Below are 25,714 nucleotides of genomic sequence, written 5' to 3'. Positions count from 1 at the left end.
GGTTCCTTGTAAAGCAGCTATGGACCTTATTCTAATCCCCATTCCCTCTTTATTGATCTGTATTTAATTATCGTTAATTATAGCAATCATATAATTGATAGAACCCCTGCCTCTCTCAGTTTATCACTCTCCTCTCTAGACTGCATCTGTTAATAAAAGCAACCGTATAGGCCTATAATGTACTGTAGTTTGAAGGACACTGTGTGTGGAAGCATGCATCTCTACCTTCTCTGATATTATATAGCTGCTATATAAAATGATTCTGATGATTAAAGGTAAACACTTTAACCCCCCTGCTGCTATATAAAATGATTCTGATGATTAAAGGTATACACTTTAACCCCCCTGCTGCTATATAAAATGATTCTGATGATTAAAGGTATACACTTTAACCCCCCTGCTGCTATATTAGATGATTCTGATGAGTAAAGGTAAACACTTGAACCCCCCTGCTGCTATATTAGATGATTCTGATGATTAAAGGTAAACACCTTAACCTCCCCGCTGCTATATTAGATGATTCTGATGATTAAAGGTAAACACCTTAACCTCCCCGCTGCTATATTAGATGATTCTGATGATTAAAGGTAAACACTTGAACCCCTCTGCTGCTATATTAGATGATTCTGATGATTAAAGGTAAACACCTTAACCCCCCTGCTGCTATATTAGATGATTCTGATGATTAAAGGTAAACACTTGAACGCCCCTGCTGCTATGTTAGATGATTCTGATGATTAAAGGTAAACACCTTTACCCCCCTGCTGCTATATTAGATGATTCTGATGATTAAAGGTAAACACCTTAACCCCCCTGCTGCTATATTAGATGATTCTGATGATTAAAGGTAAACACTTGAACCCCCCTGCTGCTATATTAGATGATTCTGATGATTAAAGGTAAACACTTGAACCCCCCTGCTGCTATGTTAGATGATTCTGATGATTAAAGGTAAACACCTTTACCCCCCTGCTGCTATATTAGATGATTCTGATGATTAAAGGTAAACACTTTAACCCCCCTGCTGCTATATTAGATGATTCTGATGATTAAAGGTAAACACCTTAACCTCCCCGCTGCTATATTAGATGATTCTGATGATTAAAGGTAAACACCTTAACCCCCCTGCTGCTATATTAGATGATTCTGATGATTAAAGGTAAACACCTTAACCCCCCTGCTGCTATATTAGATGATTCTGATGATTAAAGGTAAACACTTGAACCCCCCCTGCTGCCATATTAGATGATTCTGATGATTAAAGGTAAACACTTTAACCCCCCTGCTGCTATATTAGATGATTCTGATGATTAAAGGTAAACACCTTAACCCCCCTGCTGCTATATTAGATGATTCTGATGATTAAAGGTAAACACTTTAACTCCCCTGCTGCTATATTAGATAATTCTGATGATTCTGATGATTAAAGGTAAACACTTGAACCCCCCTGCTGCTATATTAGATGATTCTGATGATTAAAGGTAAACACCTTAACCCCCTGCTGCTATATTAGATGATTCTGATGATTAAAGGTAAACACCTTAACCCCCCTGCTGCTATATTAGATGATTCTGATGATTAAAGGTAAACACCTTAACCCCCCTGCTGCTATATTAGATGATTCTGATGATTAAAGGTAAACACCTTAACCCCCCTGCTGCTATATTAGATGATTCTGATGATTAAAGGTAAACACTTTAACCCCCCTGCTGCTATATTAGATGATTCTGATGATTAAAGGTAAACACCTTTACCCCCCTGCTGCTATATTAGATGATTCTGATGATTAAAGGTAAACACTTTAACCCCCCTGCTGCTATATTAGATGATTCTGATGATTAAAGGTAAACACTTTAACCCCCCTGCTGCTATGTTAGATGATTCTGATGATTCTGATGATTAAAGGTAAACACTTTAACCCCCCTGCTGCTATATTAGATGATTCTGAGGATTCTGATGATTAAAGGTAAACACTTTAACCCCCCTGCTGCTATATTAGATGATTCTGATGATTCTGATGATTAAAGGTAAACACTTTAACCCCCCTGCTGCAATATTAGATGGTTCTGATGATTAAAGGTAAACACTTTAACCCCCCTGCTGCTATATTAGATGATTCTGATGATTAAAGGTAAACACCTTAACCCCCCTGCTGCTATATTAGATGATTCTGATGATTAAAGGTAAACACCTTAACCCCCCCGCTGCTATATTAGATGATTCTGATGATTAAAGGTAAACACTTTAACCCCCTGTGCTCCAATAGTAGGATCCACAAAGCTAGAGAGACGGGAGCACACCACACTCTTATATGATGTCCTTGTTTGGCAAGACCCACAAACAGAGATTTATTGTCTGTGATACCCACTACTTTCCACATCTGCTATATAGTCCACTGCTATGACCAGGGTCAAAAGTAGTGCACTATGTAGGGTGCCATTTGGGATGCATTTCATGACCTATTAAAGTTTCTGTTTCATCCTATTCTATATGCGGGGTTGGTCTACATTGTCACTGCTTGCTGGTTGGCCTGTGTAGCCACAGTGCAAGAGCGCCCTCTATTGTTATTCACTGTGCTGAGATGTGATCACGTCACTGAAATTATCTTGCACCCCCATTGGTATTGTACCCAGGGGTGTTGTACCCAGTGGTGTTGTACCCAGTGGTCTTGTACCCAGGGGTCTTGTACCCAGTGGTCTTGTACCCAGGGGTCTTGTACCCAGTGGTCTTGTACCCAGTGGTATTGTACCCAGTGGTCTTGTACCCAGGGGTCTTGTACCCAGGGGTCTTGTACCCAGTGGTCTTGTACCCAGGGGTCTTGTACCCAGGGGTCTTGTACCCAGTGGTGTTGTACCCAGTGGTGTTGTACCCAGGGGTCTTGTACCCAGGGGTCTTGTACCCAGTGGTCTTGTACCCAGTGGTATTGTACCCAGTGGTCTTGTACCCAGGGGTCTTGTACCCAGGGGTCTTGTACCCAGTGGTCTTGTACCCAGGGGTCTTGTACCCAGTGGTTTTGTACCCAGGGGTCTTGTACCCAGGGGTGTTGTACCCAGTGGTCTTGTACCCAGGGGTCTTGTACCCAGTGGTGTTGTACCCAGTGGTGTTGTACCCAGGGGTCTTGTACCCAGGGGTCTTGTACCCAGTGGTGTTGTACCCAGTGGTGTTGTACCCAGGGGTCTTGTACCCAGGGGTCTTATACCCAGGGGTCTTGTACCCAGTGGTCTTGTACCCAGGGGTCTTGTACCCAGTGGTGTTGTACCCAGGGGTCTTGTACCCAGTGGTCTTGTACCCAGGGGTCTTGTACCCAGTGGTCTTGTACCCAGGGGTCTTGTACCCAGTGGTCTTGTACCCAGGGGTCTTGTACCCAGTGGTGTTGTACCCAGTGGTGTTGTACCCAGTGCTGTTGTACCCAGGGGTCTTGTACCCAGGGGTCTTGTACCCAGTGGTGTTGTACCCAGTGGTGTTGTACCCAGTGGTGTTGTACCCAGTGGTGTTGTACCCAGGGGTGTTGTACCCAGGGGTCTTGTACCCAGGGGTCTTGTACCCAGTGGTGTTGTACCCAGTGGTGTTGTACCCAGGGGTCTTGTACCCAGGGGTCTTGTACACAGGCTCACAGCTCACTGCTGGTGAAGGGGCGGGCTATCATTAAAAAAAAACTGGTAACACATAGTCTGAAGTGTAGTTTAAAACACATTCATAACAGTGTTGTAAGTGCAATATAACATTTCCCCATTCTGAGTCGAGGCTATTCCCGTAATAGAATGGACATGAACCTTCTTATGACAGTATAAAAAGGTCAGCCATTTTGGTAAGGGCAGTTGGTCAACAATGGTTACCCAGCGCTGTGATAGATATTGTAATTTAATAGGATCTCTATGGTTATTCCCTCCAAGATATAAGGAAATTACCAATTGTTCAAACATTCACTATAAACACAGATGAAAACAGAAAGTAAAAGTAACACATTAAAATAATCTGTTAATCTCACAAAAGTAATTTATTTATATGGCTTATCTTTGTATGAGTTGGTATGAACAGAAAATTGGACAATACCTTGGCTGTGTTTTACAGAAAATAACACCTGCATCAGAACCATGTTGTCACAACGTTGTGTAAGAACATAATCTCAGCGTTGTGTTTGCATCATGACTGCCTGGCTGACAGAGAGGAGCGGTGATGAGGTCATCAAACCTCGCTTCTCTGCTCCGCGCTGTATGACATCACAGCACCATACAGCGAACATTCACCCAATGGCAGAGGAGACATGTTAAAGCATTAACACACACTCAAATCAGGTCAGGAGGCCCACATTCTGAGAGTACTGTACAGTAGGTCACTCTCTCTCTACTGCTGGGAGGCTGTCGTATTCCTGTTCATATTGCTTCACAGAGAGACTGCATACAAACCTCTGTACTGTATGTAGCCAGCCAGCTGCATTATGACCAGCTGGTTACATATTGACTGAGACATTTTGGCAACAAAGACAATTGAGAAGAAATGAAATATGAGAACACAAAACGCTGAGAGAGAATATCATACAACCTTACAAAGACATGATGATATAATGGCTTTTAGATGAGAAGGCAGTTGGTTTCTTGGATGCCAGCAGCACAGGTCAGCCAAATCTGGTCTGAGACAGGTTTGGTCTTTTCACACTAGTGAGCCAAGCCAAGCCAAACTGAGCTGTACAGAGCTGGCCTAGTTATGCACTCACCATAGTTGTTGGAACCGTGGACTGAAGGACAATGTGAAGTCAGCACAGTTTGGGTTAGGTTGTCATGATAGTGTGAAAAGGGTAACAGACTGGCATCCAGGCCATTTGTAGACTAGTCATATATCTTCTATGTACACAGAGATAGGGGTTAACTGGACAGATCCAATTGACTGAGTCAAAAATACACACACAAAAATATTGCCTGTTTCTAGCGAACCCGCTAGGGTTTGGTCCTTACAGAGAAGCCCTGAGAAGTCTGTTTCCATGTCATTATCCATAACAGATCCTGGTTGCGTGTGTGTGTGTGTGTTTGTGCGTGGGTGTGTGTGTGTGTGTATTTTTGTGTACGCAAGAGTGTCTGCTTGTGCACGTCGTGAAATAGTTATTTAATGTGACAGACATCTGAGGATTTCTGTTGAGATAAGATTGGCAGTGACGGTACTGTCAATATTGGACAATAAAGTTGTATTGTATTGTATTGTAACTTACTTTGCTAGCGGTGCCTGATTTAAAAACAGGATATCAAAGTGCTACATATACGGCCAAGTGTCAATCTCTGTCTAAGCACCCGAACCAAGACGGCACATATGTTATAGATCCGAGATTTAGTGTGTGTGTGTGTGTGTGTGTGTGTGTTTGTGTGTCTAATTGAGGCGTGAAGATTTGATGTGTGTGTGAGCACTGGTTGGTGTCTAGGGTCACGGACTCTCTGTTTCTGAAAATGAGTTGCGAACTTTGGCACAAAGACACATGTCCAATCGGCAGCATAGTTGGTTGTGTTGAAAGAAAGCACATGGATTAATGCCAGTCCCCTGATAACAACAAATCACAACTTGAGTCACTGTAACACAAGATAACATTACTGAGTTGATTATCATTGACATCTACGGCGAGCAAAAGTGCCCAAAAACCACCAGTTGGTCAGGAGATTCAGCTAGCGGTATGTTCTGATTCTGATTCCAAATCTCTCTTTATATCGCCGCTGGAAAACTCCTCAAACACAAAACCTAATCTGAAGAAATCAAAACCAGGATTACAAACAAAGACTAATAATATAATGGTATATAGATATGTAGGGACTTATTCATAAATTGAAAGAAAAATACAAATCAAGAAAATAAAACAAGAAGAAAAAAAAAAAAAAATGAAAAGCCCAACAAAATAATTAGCATTTTCAGTTTGGTTTCTTTTTGAGAAGTGTGCTTTGCTTGGCATCCAGATTTACTGTTCAGTTCATGCTGTCTGGTTTGGACATTCATCTATATAGATACAAACAAGAAGATAGTAAAAAATTGGACATTTGCTTCGTCAAAGATAGTATTCTTGTCATCTTCTCTCTTCTCTATATCACGAGTCACAAGTCCAGACGGTTGCATCATGTGGTTTCTCCGTCTCTCGTTTTATTAGTCTCTCTGCATGGCACTTGTCAAGAACCTGCGAGTCAGGGAACCTGAGTTATAGTGTCTATACAGGCAACCATATGGCTCTACTGTCCTGTCTTGCCCTGTCCTTTCCTGCCCTGTCCTGTTCTGCTCTGTCCTGATCTGCTCTGCTCTGTCCTGTCCTGATCTGCTCTGTCCTGCTCTGCTCTGTCTTGCTCTGCTCTGTCCTGCTCTGCTCTGCTCTGTCCTGATCTGCTCTGTCCTGCTCTGCTCTGCTCTGTCCTGCTCTGCTCTGTCTTGCTCTGCTCTGTCCTGCTCTGCTCTGCTCTGTCCTGATCTGCTCTGTCCTGCTCTGCTCTGCTCTGTCCTGATCTGCTCTGTCCTGCTCTGCTCTGCTCTGCTCTGTCCTGTCCTGATCTGCTCTGCTCTGCTCTGTCCTGCTCTGCTCTGTCCTGCTCTGCTCTGCTCTGTCCTGTCCTGATCTTCTCTGTCCTGCTCTGCTCTGTCCTGCTCTGCTCTGTCCTGTTCTGTCCTGCTCTGTCCTGTCCTGCTGTGTCCTGTCCTGCCTGGAGAGACGGATGTGCATTAGGGAGATAGAGGGGATGAGGAGGTTAGGGAGGGCCAGCACTGGAAGGGGTATGGTGTGTGTGTGTGTGTGTGTGTGTGTGTGTGTGTGTGTGTGTGTGTGTGTGTGTGTGTGTGTGTGTGTGTGTGTGTGTGTGTGTGTGTGTGTGTGTGTGTGTGTGTGTGTGTGTGTGTGTGTGTTTGATTACGTCAGTTAGTGTGTGTGTGTGTGTTTGAGTGTAGAGTCTGTATATCTGTGATCTTCTCTCCTCCTCACTGCGCCCTCCCGGGATGGTTCTTCCTAGCCCCTTCGCTGCTACCCTCCAGAGCCCAGGATTCCCCCTCGCTGTCCGAGCCCCTGTCCAGGTCCTCCTCCTCCCCATCATCATAGTCATCCTCATCTTCTTCCTCTGGGGAAGGCTCGCTGCCATTCTCTGTCCCCCAGCTGTCCTCCTCGTCCTCAGCCTCAGTCTTCATGGTGGCGGGGGGCTTGGAGGAGGCTGGTGGAACGGGTGGAGGGGCAGGCGGTGGGGAGCTCTCTCCACTGCTCTCTGTTTGGTCCTCGAAGGCCTCTGGGTTCTCTAACATCTCCCTGATCAGAGGAGGCATGGGGCCTGGGATCTCCATCTTCAGAGTGATGGCTCTCTCTGCCCCTGTACAAACAAGACAAAGAGAAAAGAGAAACGTTGGCATCATATCTGGAAAGTGATTCCTTTTGGCTCTGCCTCTCCTGTCTGTGCTCTTCCGTTCTGTACTCTCTCCAATTGCTGTATCCCAATCTTATTCTAACTGTCCTGTCAGAAAAATAATAAAATACGGAGAGAGAAAAAAGTCTACAACCCACCCTTGATGTTCAAGACAGTTTGGTTCAAATCTTAGCATATCTTCAATGTGTGTCAAGACAGTTTGGTCCAAATCTTAGCATATCTTCAATGTGTGTCAAGGCAGTGTTACAGGTGCTCTAACGGAGGATGCTCGACTCTAATCCAATGTACTAATACTGACCCTTAGTGCTGATGCCTCTGAGGTCAGTGATCTTCATCAGCATGCGGGGGAACATGTGTGGTTTGTTGGGGCGTCTGCGACGTGCGTAGATCTTCAGGGCCTCCAGGAGGGGCTCTTGCAGCTTGTCCACCTTCTGGGGCTCTTCCAGGTCCATACGGTCTGAGGGACGGGAAGGGGAGAGGACAGAGTTATATACACAATACCTGATAAACAGGAACCATTCATCACACTAGAATTGATGTAATTGCTGAAATTGACGAAGAGTAAAGTATAGTGTATCTAAATTATTTTATCTCCAAATTTCTACTGGTATTGTAACTGAGTGAGGAAGTTATCCCGGCCTAACACCTCACAGACATTTAGCTCTGTATGTGCTCTTAACATTGTATTGACTGGCAGTAAAATCATGTTAAGCCCCTCAGGGTGCAGTACCTCCAGAGATGAGGGAGATGGCGCTGAGGAGGCCCGTCTCTGTGTCGTCCATCTCCAGAGGCAGCAGCTGGCCAGCAAAGGCAAACACCAGGTCTGTGAGCGGGCCGAAGCCTGCGTTGTGCATCTGGGTCCGGTTCAGGGTCAGCCCGTCTGAGAAGGTCATGGTGTCCTGCTCTGGAGTGTAGCGGGTGCAGATCCTCAACATCTAGGAGTGAGAGAGACACATATGAAATGTCTTTATTATTTTAGAACTTTGGTGAGTGTAATGTTTACTGTTAATTTTTTATTGATTATTTCACCTTTGTTTATTATCTATTTCACTTGCTTTGGCAATGTAAACATATGTTTCCCGTGCAAATAAAGCCCTTAAATTGAATTGAGAGATAGAATTAGAGAGAGAGAGAGAGAGAGAGAGAGAGAGAGAGAGAGAGAGAGAGAGAGAGAGAGAGAGAGAGAGAGAGAGAGAGAGAGAGAGAGAGAGAGAGAGAGAGGGGTGGGGGTGGGCGGTTGAAGACAGAGAAAGAGAGGGGGAAGTATACCATAAATAAAATCGATTATCTGCATACCACAGGAAGTGCATACCACAGGAAGTGCTTACCACAGGAAGTGCTTACCACAGGAAGTCTGATCCATATAGTAGGCTATGTTTACAAGCATTTCGCTACACTCGCTACACTCGCATTAACATCTGCTAACCATGTGTATGTGACAGATTTGATTTGATTTGTTCTTCATCTATTGTCCATAAAACATCTTCAGCGATTCAACTTTCCCTCCCTACAGTATGAGCCGACATGCAAAGTTATTCTTGCAATGCCACCTCTATCCACTGAGCGGCACTGTCCTCTTATCATTACATTTACACATGGCTTTCTGAGTACCAGTTATTATATAATGGGAACCTTTCGACAGATCTCAACTATGACTGGTGAGACTTTATTTGATAACACAGAGGGGGTTGAAGGGATGGGAAGAACCAGGTAAGTACCAGGATATCCAGGCAGGCTGATTTGAGGAGGGTGATCTGGTCAGCGATGGTGAGGGTGGTGAAGCCGGGGAGGCGCTTGGCAAACTCCACGATCTTGATGATGCACTTGGTGGAAAGCTCACTGAACTTATCCCACAGCCCCAGGTCCAGCTGCACGCGCTGCTCTGCACTGGAGTTCTGGAGGACGGAGGAGATACAGAGAGATATATTATGAGCATATGGGAGACACAGACAGGGTTAAAAGACAGGGTTCTTACTCAGCTAGCTCTCACAGTCTCACATCAGAATTAGACGTCCATCCATGTTTTTCAAACGTAACATTTCGAACTCCGAAATCTTCAGGTTAGGTATAAACTCCGAATGGGTAACATAAGGGTTAAGGATAGGCTTAAAACTAAAATCTAAAAAACAACTTTCTATCGCAGGATTTAAACATGCACAAGAGGCAGATGCTTACGCCCATCCACGTCCACAACGCCCTAGTGAAACCAAAACCAGAAGGTAACAGCGCTCACTGTTGCCCCTAGTGGCAGTTTTCCATGTCATCTCCCATTGTCCTCATACATGGATGGACGTTGTATACTGACTTGTATCACGGAGGACCTGTCTGTCTGACTAGACATCAATCAGCTAGAATAATAATATCACTGACTGAACATCAGCCAACCAGGTAGAATGCTCTCACAGTCTTACTTTACACCAACCGATCACCTGACCCCTGTTCTCACACAGTGACCAATGGAGAAATAAGATTTACCCTAAACTGGCCTTTTGAGTTGGGAAAGTATACATGTTCATAGCAGATGTGTGTCCGTATGTTGAAACAGAAAGATGTGTGAGACTCTTACGGTGTGGTATTTGCCCAGCTGCAGCAGTGAGGGGAAGGTGTCTTGGTGGGCTTTGCTGACTTTGTTGACCAGCTCCTCCAGTTCTCCACTCAACTCATAACTCTCTGGCAACACCAACTCCTCCTTCACGTCTTTCTTCTTCTTGTTCCTGTCGTTACGCACCGCTGTGTGGGGTGGGGAGTTTGGGGGGGGGGGGGGGGGGGGGGGGGGGTTAGGAGGAGGAGTAGGTGAGGAAGAAGAGGAAGAGTAGGAACAAACAACATGTGAATAAGAACATCAGTGACAGCATGGATCAGTCATGTTATTTAGGCTTAGCCACTGATGCTCTGCAATTCAGTGATGTTACAAACAAGTTATTAAGCCATAGTATACAATACAGCTTATAACAGTACTTCATTAAACAAAGTGATGACACCATCTCCCATTCTCTTCCTCCCCCTCTGCATTGAGGTATTCCTGCTACCAGTCACTTTTCAGCCCTGTTTACAAACCACCTCAACCACTCCAGTACCCCTGCACATTGAATAAGGTACTAACACTAACCTGTATATACAACCACTCCAGTACCCCTGCACATTGAAAAAGGTACTGGCACTAACCTGTATATACAACCACTCCAGTACCCCTGCGCATTGAATAAAGTACTAACACTGACCTGTATATACAACCACTCCAGTACCCCTGCACATTGAAGAAGGTACTGGCACTAACCTGTATATACAACCACTCCAGTACCCCTGCACATTGAATAAGGTACTAACACTGACCTGTATATACAACCACTCCAGTACCCCTGCACATTGAATAAGGTACTGACACTGACCTGTATATACAACCACTCCAGTACCACTGCACATTGAATAAGGTACTAACACTGACCTGTATATACAACCACTCCAGTACCCCTGCACATTGAATAAGGTACTGACACTGACCTGTATATACAACCACTCCAGTACCCCTGCACATTGAATAAGGTACTGACACTGACCTGTATATACAACCACTCCAGTACCCCTGCACATTGAATAAGGTACTGACACTGACCTGTATATACAACCACTCCAGTACCCCTGCACATTGAATAAGGTACTGACACTGAGCTGTATATACAACCACTCCAGTACCACTGCACATTGAATAAGGTACTAACACTGACCTGTATATACAACCACTCCAGTACCCCTGCACATTGAATAAGGTACTGACACTGACCTGTATATACAACCACTCCAGTACCCCTGTACATTGAATAAGGTACTGGTACTGACCTGTATATACAACCACTCCAGTACCCCTGCACATTGAATAAGGTACTGGCACTGACCTGTATATACAACCACTCCAGTACCACTGCACATTGAATAAGGTACTAACACTGACCTGTATATACAACCACTCCAGTACCCCTGCACATTGAATAAGGTACTAACACTGACCTGTATATACAACCACTCCAGTACCACTGCACATTGAATAAGGTACTAACACTGACCTGTATATACAACCACTCCAGTACCACTGCACATTGAATAAGGTACTAACACTGACCTGTATATACAACCACTCCAGTACCACTGCACATTGAATAAGGTACTAACACTGACCTGTATATACAACCACTCCAGTACCACTGCACATTGAATAAGGTACTAACACTGACCTGTATATACAACCACTCCAGTACCACTGCACATTGAATAAGGTACTAACACTGACCTGTATATACAACCACTCCAGTACCCCTGCACATTGAATAAGGTACTGGTACTGACCTGTATATACAACCACTCCAGTACCCCTGCACATTGAATAAGGTACTGGCACTGACCTGTATATACAACCACTCCAGTACCACTGCACATTGAATAAGGTACTGGCACTGACCTGTATATACAACCACTCCAGTACCCCTGCACATTGAAAAAGGTACTGGCACTAACCTGTATATACAACCACTCCAGTACCCCTGCGCATTGAATAAGGTACTGGCACTAACCTGTATATACAACCACTCCAGTACCCCTGCGCATTGAATAAGGTACTGACACTGACCTGTATATACAACCACTCCAGTACCCCTGCACATTGAATAAGGTACTGGCACTGACCTGTATATACAACCACTCCAGTACCCCTGCACATTGAATAAGGTACTAACACTGACCTGTATATACAACCACTCCAGCACCCCTGCACATTGAATAAGGTACTGGTACTGACCTGTATATACAACCACTCCAGTACACCTGCACATTGAATAAGGTACTGGTACTGACCTGTATATACAACCACTCCAGTACCCCTGCACATTGAATAAGGTACTGACACTGACCTGTATATACAACCACTCCAGTACCCCTGCACATTGAATAAGGTACTGACACTGACCTGTATATACAACCACTCCAGTACCCCTGCACATTGAATAAGGTACTGACACTGACCTGTATATACAACCACTCCAGCACCCCTGCACATTGAATAAGGTACTGGCACTGACCTGTATTTACTTGCATTCTCGTTTCTTTAACTCAGATCGTAGTTCTTGTGTGGTTTTTATTTAAATTTTTGATTGTATTTTCTATTATTATCTATATTATTATTATCTATATTATCATTATTATTATCTATATTTGTATTATCTACTTTATCTATATTATTATTATCTATATTATCTATATTATTATTATCTACATTATCTATATGATCATTATCTATATTATTATTAACTACATTATTATCTATATTATTATCTATATTATCATTTGTATCTATATTATTGTTATGATCTATATTATTACGATCTATATTATCATTATCTATATTACTATTATCTATATTATCTATATTATCTATATTATTATTATCTACATTATTATTTATTTTATTATTATCTGTATTATTATTATCTATATTATTATTATCTATATTATTATTATCTACATATTTATCTATATTATTATTATCTATATTATTATTATCTATATTATTATTAGTATCTATATTATCTATATTATTATTATTTATATTATTATTATTATCTATATCATTATCTATATTATTATCTATATTATTATTATCTATATCATTATTATCTATATTATTATTATCTAGATTATTATTATCTATATTATCTATATTATTATCTATATCATTATTATCTATATCATTATTATCTATATTATTATTATCTATATTATTATCTATATTATTATTATCACTGAATTGTTGGGAAAGAGGTCTCAAGGGAAGAACTTCACTGTTCTGTTTTACACCTGTTGTATCCTGTGCACGTGGCGAATAAACCATGACACTTGAAACTTGAGTTGACCATTGAGTTGACCAGTAAGCATGGCCTCCTTCTCTCTCCCTCTCCCCCTCTCTCCCTCTCTCACTCCCTCCCTCTCTCACTCTCTCCCTCCCTCTCTCTCTCCCTCTCTATCTCCCTCTCTCCCTCCCTCCTCCCATTCTTTCCTTCCTCTCAGGATATCCAGAAATAGCAGGGACAATGTGATCTCAGTCCTGACACACATCCACACAAACATTACACCCATATACATGTCCCATGGGCAAACTGCCTGCCACTCACTCACACACACTGTTACACTCACATCACTTACAATCCCTGAAAATAGAGCCCTGTGTGGCTGAAAGTGCTACAGCTTCTGTCTTTGTCACAACAGAAGTATCAGTTGGTGCCAACTCATTCACCACTGAGATGTCAGTGTGAATTAAACATGGAAGGTGTTGGCAATGTGAGGGTGTGTTGAGAGTGAGATCACTGATGAAACAGGAAGACAGAGTCTGTGTCACAAATGGCACCCTATTCCCATAGGGCTATGGTGAAAAGTAGTGCACTAAATAGGGAATAGGGTGCCATTTGGGACTTAAACAGACTCATTTTGGTAACATGATTAGTCATAAGGTTGGTACTGTGCCCAGTCTTTCCAAATTACTACCCTGCTGTTTCTCCTCATACTTCCTCTTAGGTCAGTGGTCACCAGCCTTTTCTGAGTCAAGATCACTTTCTGAGTCAAAATGCTAGCCGAGATCTACCGCTCAGATTTATGTTTTAACATGACTTAAACACGTAAGCCTATGTAACATTAACCAATTAAAATCAGTTCTGTAGCAATGAGGTTTGTGCAATGGTAAGTCTGAGGGTGTTTTCACACATAGTCCTCTTTAAAATAACCAATCTCAGTCCTCCTTGAAGTGAACTCTGGGGTAAAAAAGCTAAAGAGCTCAGTTCTCTTTGTATTCACACAGCCCTTGCCTTTGAATGAGGACTCAACACCTTTTTTTTTATTCTCCCCAAATATGTCTCACACTATTCCAACCCCACAATTGAATAAACAGTTTATGAAGCTCTCTTAGCCTACAGATCACATCTTGCAAACAAACAATCAAAACAAGCAATCAGAACTGAACTCCACATACCCTACAATTCCCTCATCCCATCCCATCCCACATCCCTCATCCCATCCCACAACCCTCATCCCATCCCACATCCCTCATCCCATCCCACATCCCATCCCACATCCCTCATCCCATCCCTCATCCCACATCCCTCATCCCATCCCACATCCCTCATCCCATCCCACATCCCTCATCCCTCAGCCCCTCTTACGTCTCTCACCTTCCTTGGACATGCCGACCTCAAAGCACTTCTGCAGTCGGCAGTACTGGCAGCGGTTCCTGGTGACCTTGTTGATCTGGCAGTTCTTGTCTCGGTGACAGGTGTACACCATGTTCTTCTGGATACTGCGTCGGAAGAAACCCTGGAGACATCAACAGATATATATATATAGATATAGATATAGATAGAAGAAATAGAGAGAGAGAGGGATAGGGAGAGAGAGAGAGAGAGAGAGAGAGAGAGAGAGAGAGAGAGAGAGAGAGAGAGAGAGAGAGAGAGAGAGAGAGAGAGAGAGAGAGAGAAAAGAGGGGAAAAGAACAGATTAAATACTATATAGGGAGTGACATTGTAACGGTCACACACTGAGAAATTAACAGAGAGAATTATTATGAAATAAGGTTGAAAGGAACAGAATGAACGACATTGTAACGTATCCGTCTGCTTTATTTCAACCTTTCATGTCTGACCATTTTCAAATTCACAACAGAAACATTTAGTATGTTTTGTACTGTTATGATTTCCTCATCCAGGATTCTTTATGCTACATTCTTATGGTAATGTCTCAATATCTTGACCTTCTATACTTTCACTTTTATGTCTCACACTTAGCTTTTTTATTTTGTGTGTCTTGTCAGTGTTAAGTTTGAGTGTTGTCTGTGTATTTGTAGTGATCATGAGGAAGATGAAGCAGGGGCTTCCTCACCTTGCAGCCCTCACAGGAACTGACTCCGTAATGGTATCCAGAGGACTTGTCCTGGCACACGAAGCAGGGTTTGTAGATGCGTGGCGGGGGAGGTGGAGAGGGAGAGCTGGGGACCATCTCCTCAGAGCTGGTGCTCTGGGTCTCCACCGCTACAGAGAGAAGAGTCAAGAGGTTTATTTGTTAATTGATTTTATTACGTTTTAGCTTGCAGTCGAATAGAGTTGTTAGAGAGTCTTTATGGTGCAGGTTCATTCACTCATGCTAAGGTTAGAACACACTAATTAAAGACAGGCGAGAGGTTTTCGCTGACTATTGGTGGGGAGAAGACTGACATTTTACATTTAGGGTTTGTGTGTCAGGGAGTGCAGACGCTCTCATCCAGAGCGACTTACAGTTCTGCATTCATCTTAAGACAGCAAGGTGGGACAACCACACCACTGGCATAGAAAGTACATTTCTAATCAATAAAGTAGATATCAAACTCAGAGCAGGTAAGAGGTAGGAGGTAGGAGAGGAAAGAGTCAGTGTTAGTTCACTAAAGGCTTTTCATGTATTTTTATTTAGGAGGGGGTGCGAGGGGGGTGCTGTGGGATTTTTTTGGATACTCTTTGAAGAGGTTGGGTTTCAGATGTTTTCAGAAGATGGGCTGGGACTCTGCTGTCCTAGCTTCAGGGGGAAGCTGGTTCCACCAATGGGGTGCCGGGACAAAGAAGAGCTTGGACTGGGCTGAGCGGGAGCCGGGGAGCTGAGGGCCAAAAGACCAGAGGTGGAAGAACGGAGTACTCGGGTTGGGGGTGTAGGTTATTAGCATAGCCCCCCCCCCCCCCCCCCCCCCCCCCCCCCCGAGCCGGGCCCTCAGGTCACAGATCAGAGATTTGTGTGCCTTTTAGAGCTGGGAGGGGCTCAGATTGACAGAGGTAAAGAAAACAAACAGTTTAACAGCAGGCAGATAACTGACAATAAGTGGAGGCGTAATTGATTAGATTGACAGATCTCAGTCTCTGATAAGGACTGGTAGCTGAATGGGCAGGGCTGTTGCAGCAGCTAGGGATTCCTCAGTCATTCCAAAACAGCCTACTGACTGCCACTGACTGACTCACTGAGACCGGCATCCACTTAAACACAACCTCAGGACAAATCTAGCACACACCTGACAAGGTAGCTAAGGTGTAGGAAGATGAGAGACCAAAATGTAGAAAGAAGTCTCACTGCTGCAGACTGCAGACTTCTGCCAGTCCTGTTCAAACCCAGTCATACAAGCTGATTGTCGTACCACTGACGTCACATGCTCCTGATGTTCTAAATAAGGTCATTGTGCACTGAGCTATGCATTGTATGGATTCCATAAGCTATAAGCCACACACTCACACACAGGCGCACAAAACACAACATGCACACAGGCGCACACGCATTACACACCCACTCACACATGCTAGTTAACATTGCAAACTCTCAGTAAGAGACACACCCCCCCTCCAATAGCACTTCTTCAACTTTCACGCCCGGTCATCCCTCAAACTTCAACCTCCCAACTTCTCCAGCCCCAGCCTCCAAAACACACCACCCCCTGACACACAAACGCTATTTTCTCTTGTTTCCTGGCCCTAAATTCCTCAGCTAGGCCCTGGCAGGGTTTAATAGTGGCCCAGGCTTATGAACTAGCCTATAAAGACAGTCTCCTAGCTGGCCAGGCCTTTATTAGGATTCAGTCACCTTGGGCTGCTATTCACACCAGCAGGTGTAGGCCCAGGCCCGTAAAAAAGCAGCCCCAATCATAAACTAAAAAAACAGGGAGGCTAAAATTCTAACTTTAACTTCCCCCACCTCCCCCTAGCACCTTCAATGGAAACCACAGGGCTAGCCTAAACTTAACCTATAACCCCCCCCCCCCCCCTTCCTTAGTCCCCCTTTCCACCTCCAGTCCCACTTCCCTCCTCCAGTCCCCCTTTCCACATCCAGTCCCGGTTCCACCTCCAGTCCCCCTTCCCTCCTCCAGTCCCCCTTTCCACCTCCAGTCCCCCTTTCCACCTCCAGTCCCCCTTCCCACCTCCAGTCCCCCTTCCCTCCTCCAGTCCCCCTTCCCACCTCCAGTCCCCCTTCCCTCCTCCAGTCCCCCTTCCCACCTCCAGTCCCCCTTCCCTCCTCCAGTCCCCCTTTCCACCTCCAGTCCCCCTTCCCACCTCCAGTCCCCCTTTCCACCTCCAGTCCCCCTTCCCTCCTCCAGTCCCACTTCCCTCCTCCAGTCCCCCTTCCCTCCTCTCCTCTCCCCGTTCCCTCCTCTCCTCTCCCTGTTCCCTCCTCTCCTCTCCCCGTTCCCTCCTCTCCTCTCCCCCTTCTCTCACAACCTGGGCTCAAACCAAACCACCAGCTTGCCTTTTGACAAAAGTGAGGAAACTTCAGAAATAAGAAAAAGGGGGCATAAAATGCTACTGCTACTACTATTACTACTACTACTGCTACTACTACTACTGCTACTACTACTACTACTACCACTATTACTACTGCTACTACTACTACTACCACTATTACTACTGCTCCTACTACTACTGCTACCACTACTACTACTGCTACTACTACTACTACTACTACTACTACTACTACTACTACTACTACTACTACTACTACTACTACTACTACTACTGCTACTGCTACTGCTACTACTACTACTATTACTACCACAACTACTACTACTAATAATACCCCTACTATTACTACCACTCCTGCTAGAGATAATCATTGACGATACTGACAGCAAAATGTCAGCTATCTGACACTTACTGCTTTCTGTTCAACATTTTTCACATCAAACTATGTTCCAATTCCTTTGCTTAAATTCAACATATCTTACTGCTACTAATACTGCAGCTACTGCAACTAGCTTATCATTGATGATAAACAGCAGTGATACAGTATGGAATCTCAGAGCCATTTGACCACTTAATGCAAATAATCATTTTTTATATACATTTTACATCAAACTATATTGTAATTCCTTAGCCTAAATCCATTAAAAACCTATTTGACCTTACTGATACTGCTGTTGCTGACAGTAGAGATAATCATTGATGATAAGTACAGCAGCAATGTGTCATTGGATTGGAGAGTCATTTGTCACTAGCTGCTTACTGTCAAGCTTATGCTTTTCTTATACATTTTCATATCAAACTAACTGTAAGTCTACAGCCTAAATTCCTAAATGTGTAACAGCTTCATTGTGCTTGAGGAAAATGTGTTTTAGATCAGTGTCAGGAACAATCCCAATACTGAAGTAAGAAATCAACCTCTCTACTCTAACCATTCCTTAAAACAGATGACTGTGTCCCAAATAGACACCTTTTCCTTATTGTGCAATACTTTGCACCAGAGCCCTATGGGCCCAAGTCAAAAATGGTGCACTAAATAGGGAATAGGCTGCTATTTGGTATGCAAACTGTTTCTGCAGCAGTTCATCTCATATGTATATACTGTACTCTATACCATCTATTGCATCTTGCCTATGCCGTTCGGTCATCGCTCATCCATATATTTATATGTACATATTCTTATTCCATCCCTTTAGATTTGTGTGTATTAGGTAGTTCTTGTGGAATTGTTAAACTACTTGTTAGATATTACTGCACTGTCGGAACTAGAAGCACAAGCATTTCGCAACACTCACATTAACATCTGCTAACCATGTGTATGTGACCAATACATTTGATTTGATTTGGAGTTGCAGCAATCCTCTTGGCCCTGTATGTTACAAACACTATAGCATTCGGTTAGCTATTACTGCATTGTTGGAACATAAGCATTTAGCTACACCGGCCAAAACATCTGCATAATATGTGTATTTGCCATTTGATTTGAGCACAGAGTCAGCGAAGAGTCCAGTTGGTAAAGCATGGCGCTTGCACCGCCAGGGTTGTGGGTTCGATTCCCGGGGCCACCCATACATAAAACGTATACACGCATGACCATAAGTTGCTTTGGATTAAAGGGTAAATGGCACATATTATTATTATTTAGTAGAACCTCAGTGAGCGTGGTGTGAACTTTTATGCAATAATAACAGCAGTAAACAAGACTCTGGGGCAATGTGTTTGACAAGTCCTTTGATAAGGGCAAACCCTGTGTGGCGTCAAGAAATGAATAGTAAATTAGATGGTCTGAGAGGCGGAGAGATTGAACAAGAGAGAGAGAAAGAGAGGGGGTGGAGAGAGAGAGAGAAAGAGAGGGGGTGGAGAGAGAGAGAGCGAAAGAGAGGGGGTGGAGAGAGAGAGAGAGAAAGAGAGGGGTGGAGAGAGAGAGAAAGAGAGGGGGTGGAGAGAGAGAGAGAAAGAGAGGGGGCGGAGAGAGAGAGAGAGAGAAAGAGAGGGGGTGGAGAGAGAGAGAGAGAAAGAGAGGGGGTGGAGAGAGAGAGAGAGAGAAAGAAAAGCCGCTTGAATTGAATTGAATTGAAAGAGAGGGGGTGGAGAGAGAGAGAGAAAGAGGGGGTGGAGAGAGAGAGAGAGAGAGAAAGAGAGGGAGAGAGGGGTGGAGAGAGAGAGAAAGAGAGGGGGTGGAGAGAGAGAGAAAGAGAGGGGGTGGAGAGAGAGAGAGAAAGAGAGGGTGTGGAGAGAGAGAAAGAGAGGGGGTGGAGAGAGAGAGAGAGAAGGAGAGGGGGTGGAGAGAGAGAGAGAAAGAGAGGGGGTGGAGAGAGAGAGGGGGGGTGGAGAGAGAGAGAGGGGGGGTGGAGAGAGAGAGGGGGGTGGTGGAGAGAGAGAGGGGGGTGGTGGAGAGAGAGAGGGGGGGGGTGGAGAGAGAGAGAGGGGGGATGGAGAGAGAGAGGGTGGAGAGAGAGAGAGAAACTAGGACAGCGGAGAACATAAAAATCCATCAGGATCTGTCAACAACATGAACTGGTTCCTGCCATAGTAGAATAGAACCTGACTCCTGTTCTCTCTCTCTCACACACACACACACACACACACACACACACACACACACACACACACACACACACACACACACACACACACACACACACACACACACACACACACACACACACACACACACACACACACACACACACACACACACACACACACACTATTGGATGGTGCCGACAGATATAGCAGCTCTGCTTTAAGCTCCTAAGGAACTTTGCAGTATTTAGTTTTTTAGTGTGTTATTTGTTACATTATTAGCCCATATTTTGGGGGGGGTTAGGGTTTAGGATTTTTTGGGGGGTTAGGACAACTTTAGGATATCAGAGTGGCGGTAGCTCACCAGCATTACGACCAGGAATACGACTTTCCAAGTTGGATCCTTTGTTCGTACCCCCCAGGGCAATTTAACTTATTCCAGAGGCTGCTCCAGAACACCGCCGACGGAGAAAAGGTATTTGGAGTGGACTTCTAGTCCGACTGTGGAGGCATGCACACCATCCACCGCTTCAGAGTATATTACTCGCTAATGTTCAGTCTCTGGATAATAAAGTAGACAAGCTCGGGGCGAGGATCTCCTTCAAGAGACATCAGGGATTGTCACGTACTCTGTTTCACAGAAACATGGCTCTCTCGGGATATACTGTCCCCGTCCATACAGCCAGCTGGGTTCTCAATACATTACACAGACAGGAATAAAGAACTCTCCGGGATGAAGAAAGGCAGGGGTCATGATCAACTACTCATGGTGTGATTGTGATAACATACAGAAACTCAAGTCCTTCTGTTCACCCAACCCAGAATATTTCACAATCAAATGCCAATCATATGACCTCCCTCGAGAATTCTCTTCGGTTATAGTCACAGCCGTGTATATTCCCGCTCAAGACAATACCATGATGGTCCTCAAAGAACTACAGTGGACTTTATGAAAATTGGAAACCACATATCCTGAGGCCACATTTATTGTAGGAAAACGCTACCAAAGTTCTACCAACACATTGACGGTAGTACTCGTGCTGGTAAAACATTGGACCACTGCAAGGCCCTCTCCCGCCCTTCCTTCGGCAAATCTGATCATGACTCTATTTTGCTTCTCTCCTCCTATAGGCAGAAACTCAAACAGGAAGTACCCGTGCTAAGGTCTATTCAACGCTGGTCTGACCAATCGGAATCCATGTTTCCAGATTGTTTTGATCACGCCGACTGGGATATGTTCCGTGTAGCCTCTGAGAATAACATAGACGAATATACCGATACGGTGAGTCAGTTCATCAGGAAGTGTATAGGAGATGTTGTACCCACTGTGACTATTAAAACCTACCCAAACCATAAACCATGGATAGATGGCAGCATTCACGCAAAACTGAAAACTGAACCACCGCATTTAACCATGGAAAGGTGACTGGGAATATGGCCAAATATAAACAGTGTAGTTATTCCCACCATACGGCAATCAAACAAGCAAAATGTTAGTATAGAGACAAAGTGGAGTTGCAATTCAACGGCTCAGACACGGACTACAAATGGAAAACCAGCCACATCGCGGACACCAACATCTTGCTTCCGGACAAGCCAAACACCTTCTTCGCCAGCGTTGAGGATAACACAGTGCCACCGACGGCCCACTACCAAGGACTGTGGGCTCTCCTTGGCCGGCATGAGTAAGACATTTAAGTCTGTTAACCCTCGTAAAGCTGCCGGCCCAGACGACATCCCTAGCCGCGTCTTCAAAGCATGCGCAGACCAGCTGGCTGGAGTGTTTACAGACATATTCAATCTCTCCCTATCCCAGTCTACTGTCCCCACTTGCTTCGAGATGTCCACCATTGTTCCTGTACCCAAGAAAGCAAAGGTAAATGAACACCTGACACCCTAGAACCACTTCAATTTGGTTACTGCCCAAATAGATCCACAGACGATGCAATCGCCATCGCACTGCACACTGCCCTATCCAAGAGGAATACCTATGTAAGAATGCTGTTCATTGACCATAGCTCAGCATTCAACACAAAAGTACCCTCCAAGCTCATCTGGGCCCTGGGTCTGAACCCAGCCCTGTGCAACTGGGTCTTGGACTTCCTGACGGGCCCCCCCCCAGGTGGTGAGGGTAGGAAACAACACCTCCACTTTGCTGATCCTCAACACAGGGGCCCCACAAGGGTGCGTGCTCAGTCCCCTCCTGTACTCCCTGTTTACCCATGACTGCGTGGCCAAGCACGCCTCCAACTCAATCATTAAGTTTGCAGACGACACAACAGTAGTAGGCTTGATTACCAACAATGACGAGACAGCCTACAGGGAGGAGGTGAGGGCCCTGGTAGAGTGGTGCCAGGAGAATAATTTCTCATTCAATGTCAACAAAACAAGGAGCCGATCGTGGACTTCAGGAAACAGCAGAGGGAACATGCCTCTATCCACATCGATGGGACCGCAGTGGAGCAGGTGGAAAGTTTTAAGTTCCTTAGCGTACACATCACTGACGATCTGAAATGGTCCACCCACACAGATAGTGTGGTATAGAAGGCGCAACAATGCCTCTTCAACCTGAGGAGGCCGAAGAAAACCTTCACAAACTTTAACAGATGCACAATTGAGAGCTTCCTGTTGAGAGTATCACCGCCTGGTACAGCAATTGCACCGCCCGCAACCGCAGGGCTTTCCAGAGGGTGGTGCGGTCTGCCCAATACTTCACCAGGTGCAAACTACCTGCCCTCCAGGACACCTACAGCACCCAATGTCACAGGAAGACCAAAAAGATCATCAAGGACATCAATCACCCGAGCCACGGCCTGTTCACCCTGCTATCATCCAGAAGGGGAGGTCAGTACAGATGCATCAAAGCTGAGACCGAGAGACTGAAAAACAGCATCTAACTCAAGACCATCAGACTGTTAAATAGCCATCACTAGCCGGCTTCCACCTGGTTACGCAACCCTGCACCTTAGAGGCTGCTGCCCTATATACATAGACTTGGAATCCCTGTCCACTTTAATAATGGAACACTAGTCACTTAAATAATATTTACATACTGCTTTACTCATCTCATGTTTATATACTGTATTCTATTCTACTGTATTTTAGTCAATGCCACTCCTAATATTTATATATTTTTAATCCCATTCTTTGACTTTTAGATCTGTGTGTATTGTTGTGAATTGTTAGATACTATTGCACTGTTGGAGCTAGGAACACAAGCATTTAGCTACACCCTCAATAACATCTGCTAAATATGTGTATGTGACCAATAATTATTTTATTTTATTTGACACACACACATGCTCCATACCTATCCAAATATCCCTCCACACTTACCCCACCCCAGGCAAGCAGGCCCACTTGAATGATGACATGGAGCTATTCAATCAACCCCCCTGAGCCCCCTCCCCTGTCTGTCCCTGTCTCTTCCTGTCGCTCACTGTCTCCCAAACCCAGCCATCTTTGTTTAGAGAAAAACAGGCCTCTAAAATGAGAGGCACTGTTATCAGTTCTGAAGCCTGGGCCTCACTTTGCATGGCAATCTTCCTCCGGAGAGCTGAAGGCTGGTGATGGACGAGAGGAGAGCTGGGTAGTGTGTGGGGATTGGGGTTGGGGGCTGTGTGCTAGGGGGGTGACAGAGGGGAGGAGAGGAGAGGAGGGGAGAGGAGTTAGCCACTGCTCATTTCCTACATTTCGTACTAAGTATCAGTTTACCTCTAATCCCCCTCTCTCAGTGGCCTCTGTACACACATGGTCCAGCTGCACTGCCATGACTTACACTAATCCCAGAGTCACGCGCACACGTTCATGCGCACACACACACGCAGAAGCACACATGCTGGGACACACACACATACACACACCTTCAGCCTCTATCTGCGGAGTAACATCCTTTCACTGCACCTCATTAGATGTGCTAAATACACCAGACAGAAATAGACGTGGAGCTGAAGGTCAATTGCATTAAATTCTAGGTGAACGTCAACTGGGCCAAATGACTTCCCTTGAAGTTCAACTGATACAATAGAAGAAGAGAAAGAAGAAAGGATACACAGGGAACCAAAGAGGAGGTCTGGTTGACCATCAAAACCTGTCTGTTGTTTTGTCGTCTCGAGAAAAGAAGAGGAGCTGTGCTGTGATGTACAGCATGTGTCCAATAGCAATTCAACTGTGAAGCAAAGGCATTACTGTGTTTCTGTGTTGTTGCGCAACCCTGGTTTTAACCGAGCAGCTAGCTAGCATATGACACCCTGGCAGAGGAACAACTATTCCTTCACAATAGGCTGCCTGCAGATTTGGTCTACGTGACTGTGGGTGTGATTGAATCTTCACTGGGACACTATTCCAGGGTGAGTCTTGGCATGTGAGGGAGTTAGTGTGTGTGTGTGTATGTGCTTGTTGTATGTGTGTTTGTGTGTGCTCGCAAGCATGCGTTCTTGCCTGCGTATGTATTTGTGTGCGTGCTAACGTGTACGCGAATAGAACTGTGGACTCTTAGTTTAGAGTGGGCCCTCTTCCAGTCAGTGGCTCTGCCCAGTCTCTGCAGACTAGACTCCATTTGATTTGCAAGTGGGATTCTCTGTTCACTCTGCTCTCTCTCCTGATTCACACGCTGTACTGTTCCAATGTGCCATCAACGTACGTGCTAGTTGTAGTGCTGTACAGGGGTCTGTGTATTGGTCTTGTTTACAGTTGGTAGATAGAGCGGTACAGGTGGGAGTCTATCTGCATCTCTAACTTCCTTAAAGAACCCAGAGTACAGGCCTGAAGCCATATGTGTCTGTTACAATCAGATACCAGACAGTGAGGCATGTGTGTGTTATAATCAGATACCAGACAGTGAGGTATGTGTGTCTGTTACAATCAGATACCAGACAGTGAGGCATGTGTGTCTGTTACGGTCAGATACCAGACAGTGAGGTATGTGTGTCTATTATAATCAGATACCAGACAGTGAGGCATGTGTGTGTTATAATCAGATACCAGACAGTGAGGTATGTGTGTCTGTTACAATCAGATACCAGACAGTGAGGCATGTGTGTCTGTTACGGTCAGATACCAGACAGTGAGGCATGTGTGTCTGTTACAATCAGATACCAGACAGTGAGGTATGTGTGTCTATTATAATCAGATACCAGACAGTGAGGCATGTGTGTCTGTTACAATCAGATACCAGACAGTGAGGTATGTGTGTCTGTTACAATCAGATACCAGACAGTGAGGCATGTGTGTCTGTTACGGTCAGATACCAGACAGTGAGGTATGTGTGTCTGTTATAATCAGATACCAGACAGTGAGGTATGTGTGTCTGTTACAATCAGATACCAGACAGTGAGGCATGTGTGTCGGTTACAATCAGATACCAGACAGTGAGGCATGTGTGTCTGTTACAATCAGATACCAGACAGTGAGGCATGTGTGTCTATTATAATCAGATACCAGACAGTGAGGTATGTGTGTCTGTTACAATCAGATACCAGACAGTGAGGCATGTGTGTCTGTTACAATCAGATACCAGACAGTGAGGCATGTGTGTCTGTTATAATC

General features: G+C 44.7%; 2 protein-coding genes across 3 annotated transcripts in view; both read right to left on the bottom strand.

The window, feature by feature from the left end:
* Window positions 1-2,601: 2,601 nt before the first annotated feature.
* Window positions 2,602-4,096, bottom strand: LOC129829769 (prisilkin-39-like). The gene is made up of 2 exons (XM_055891677.1): window positions 4,054-4,096; window positions 2,602-3,623 (listed from the first exon to the last, which is right to left on the bottom strand). The coding sequence occupies exons 1-2, from the start codon at window positions 4,094-4,096 to the stop codon at window positions 2,602-2,604; spliced, it is 1,065 nt and encodes a 354-aa protein (XP_055747652.1).
* The window catches only part of LOC129829702 (retinoic acid receptor gamma-A-like), a 116,373-nt gene continuing 94,637 nt past the window's right edge, over window positions 3,979-25,714 (bottom strand). For both annotated transcript variants that reach the window (XM_055891562.1, XM_055891563.1), the window contains 7 exons: window positions 15,279-15,427; window positions 14,576-14,717; window positions 9,934-10,097; window positions 9,086-9,262; window positions 8,098-8,302; window positions 7,666-7,824; window positions 3,979-7,313 (listed from right to left, as the gene is read on the bottom strand). In XM_055891562.1, coding sequence (XP_055747537.1) covers window positions 6,934-7,313; window positions 7,666-7,824; window positions 8,098-8,302; window positions 9,086-9,262; window positions 9,934-10,097; window positions 14,576-14,717; window positions 15,279-15,427 — 1,376 coding nt within the window. In that variant the 3' untranslated portion in view covers window positions 3,979-6,933. The remainder of the gene's footprint in view (window positions 7,314-7,665; window positions 7,825-8,097; window positions 8,303-9,085; window positions 9,263-9,933; window positions 10,098-14,575; window positions 14,718-15,278; window positions 15,428-25,714) is intronic.

Source organism: Salvelinus fontinalis, chromosome 31 (genome assembly GCF_029448725.1).
Source record: "Salvelinus fontinalis isolate EN_2023a chromosome 31, ASM2944872v1, whole genome shotgun sequence".
NCBI lineage: Eukaryota > Metazoa > Chordata > Actinopteri > Salmoniformes > Salmonidae > Salvelinus > Salvelinus fontinalis.
This window is presented reverse-complemented; position numbering and strand designations above follow the sequence as displayed.

Bases quoted from the DNA above. Each gene is read 5' to 3' on its own strand.
- LOC129829769 (XM_055891677.1), bottom strand. From the start codon at position 4,096: ATGGTTCTGATGCAGGTGTTATTTTCTGTAAAACACAGCCAAG. The intron at 3,624-4,053 runs GTATTGTCCAAT...CCCCTTCACCAG, and splicing joins TTCTGTAAAACACAGCCAAG to CAGTGAGCTGTGAGCCTGTG.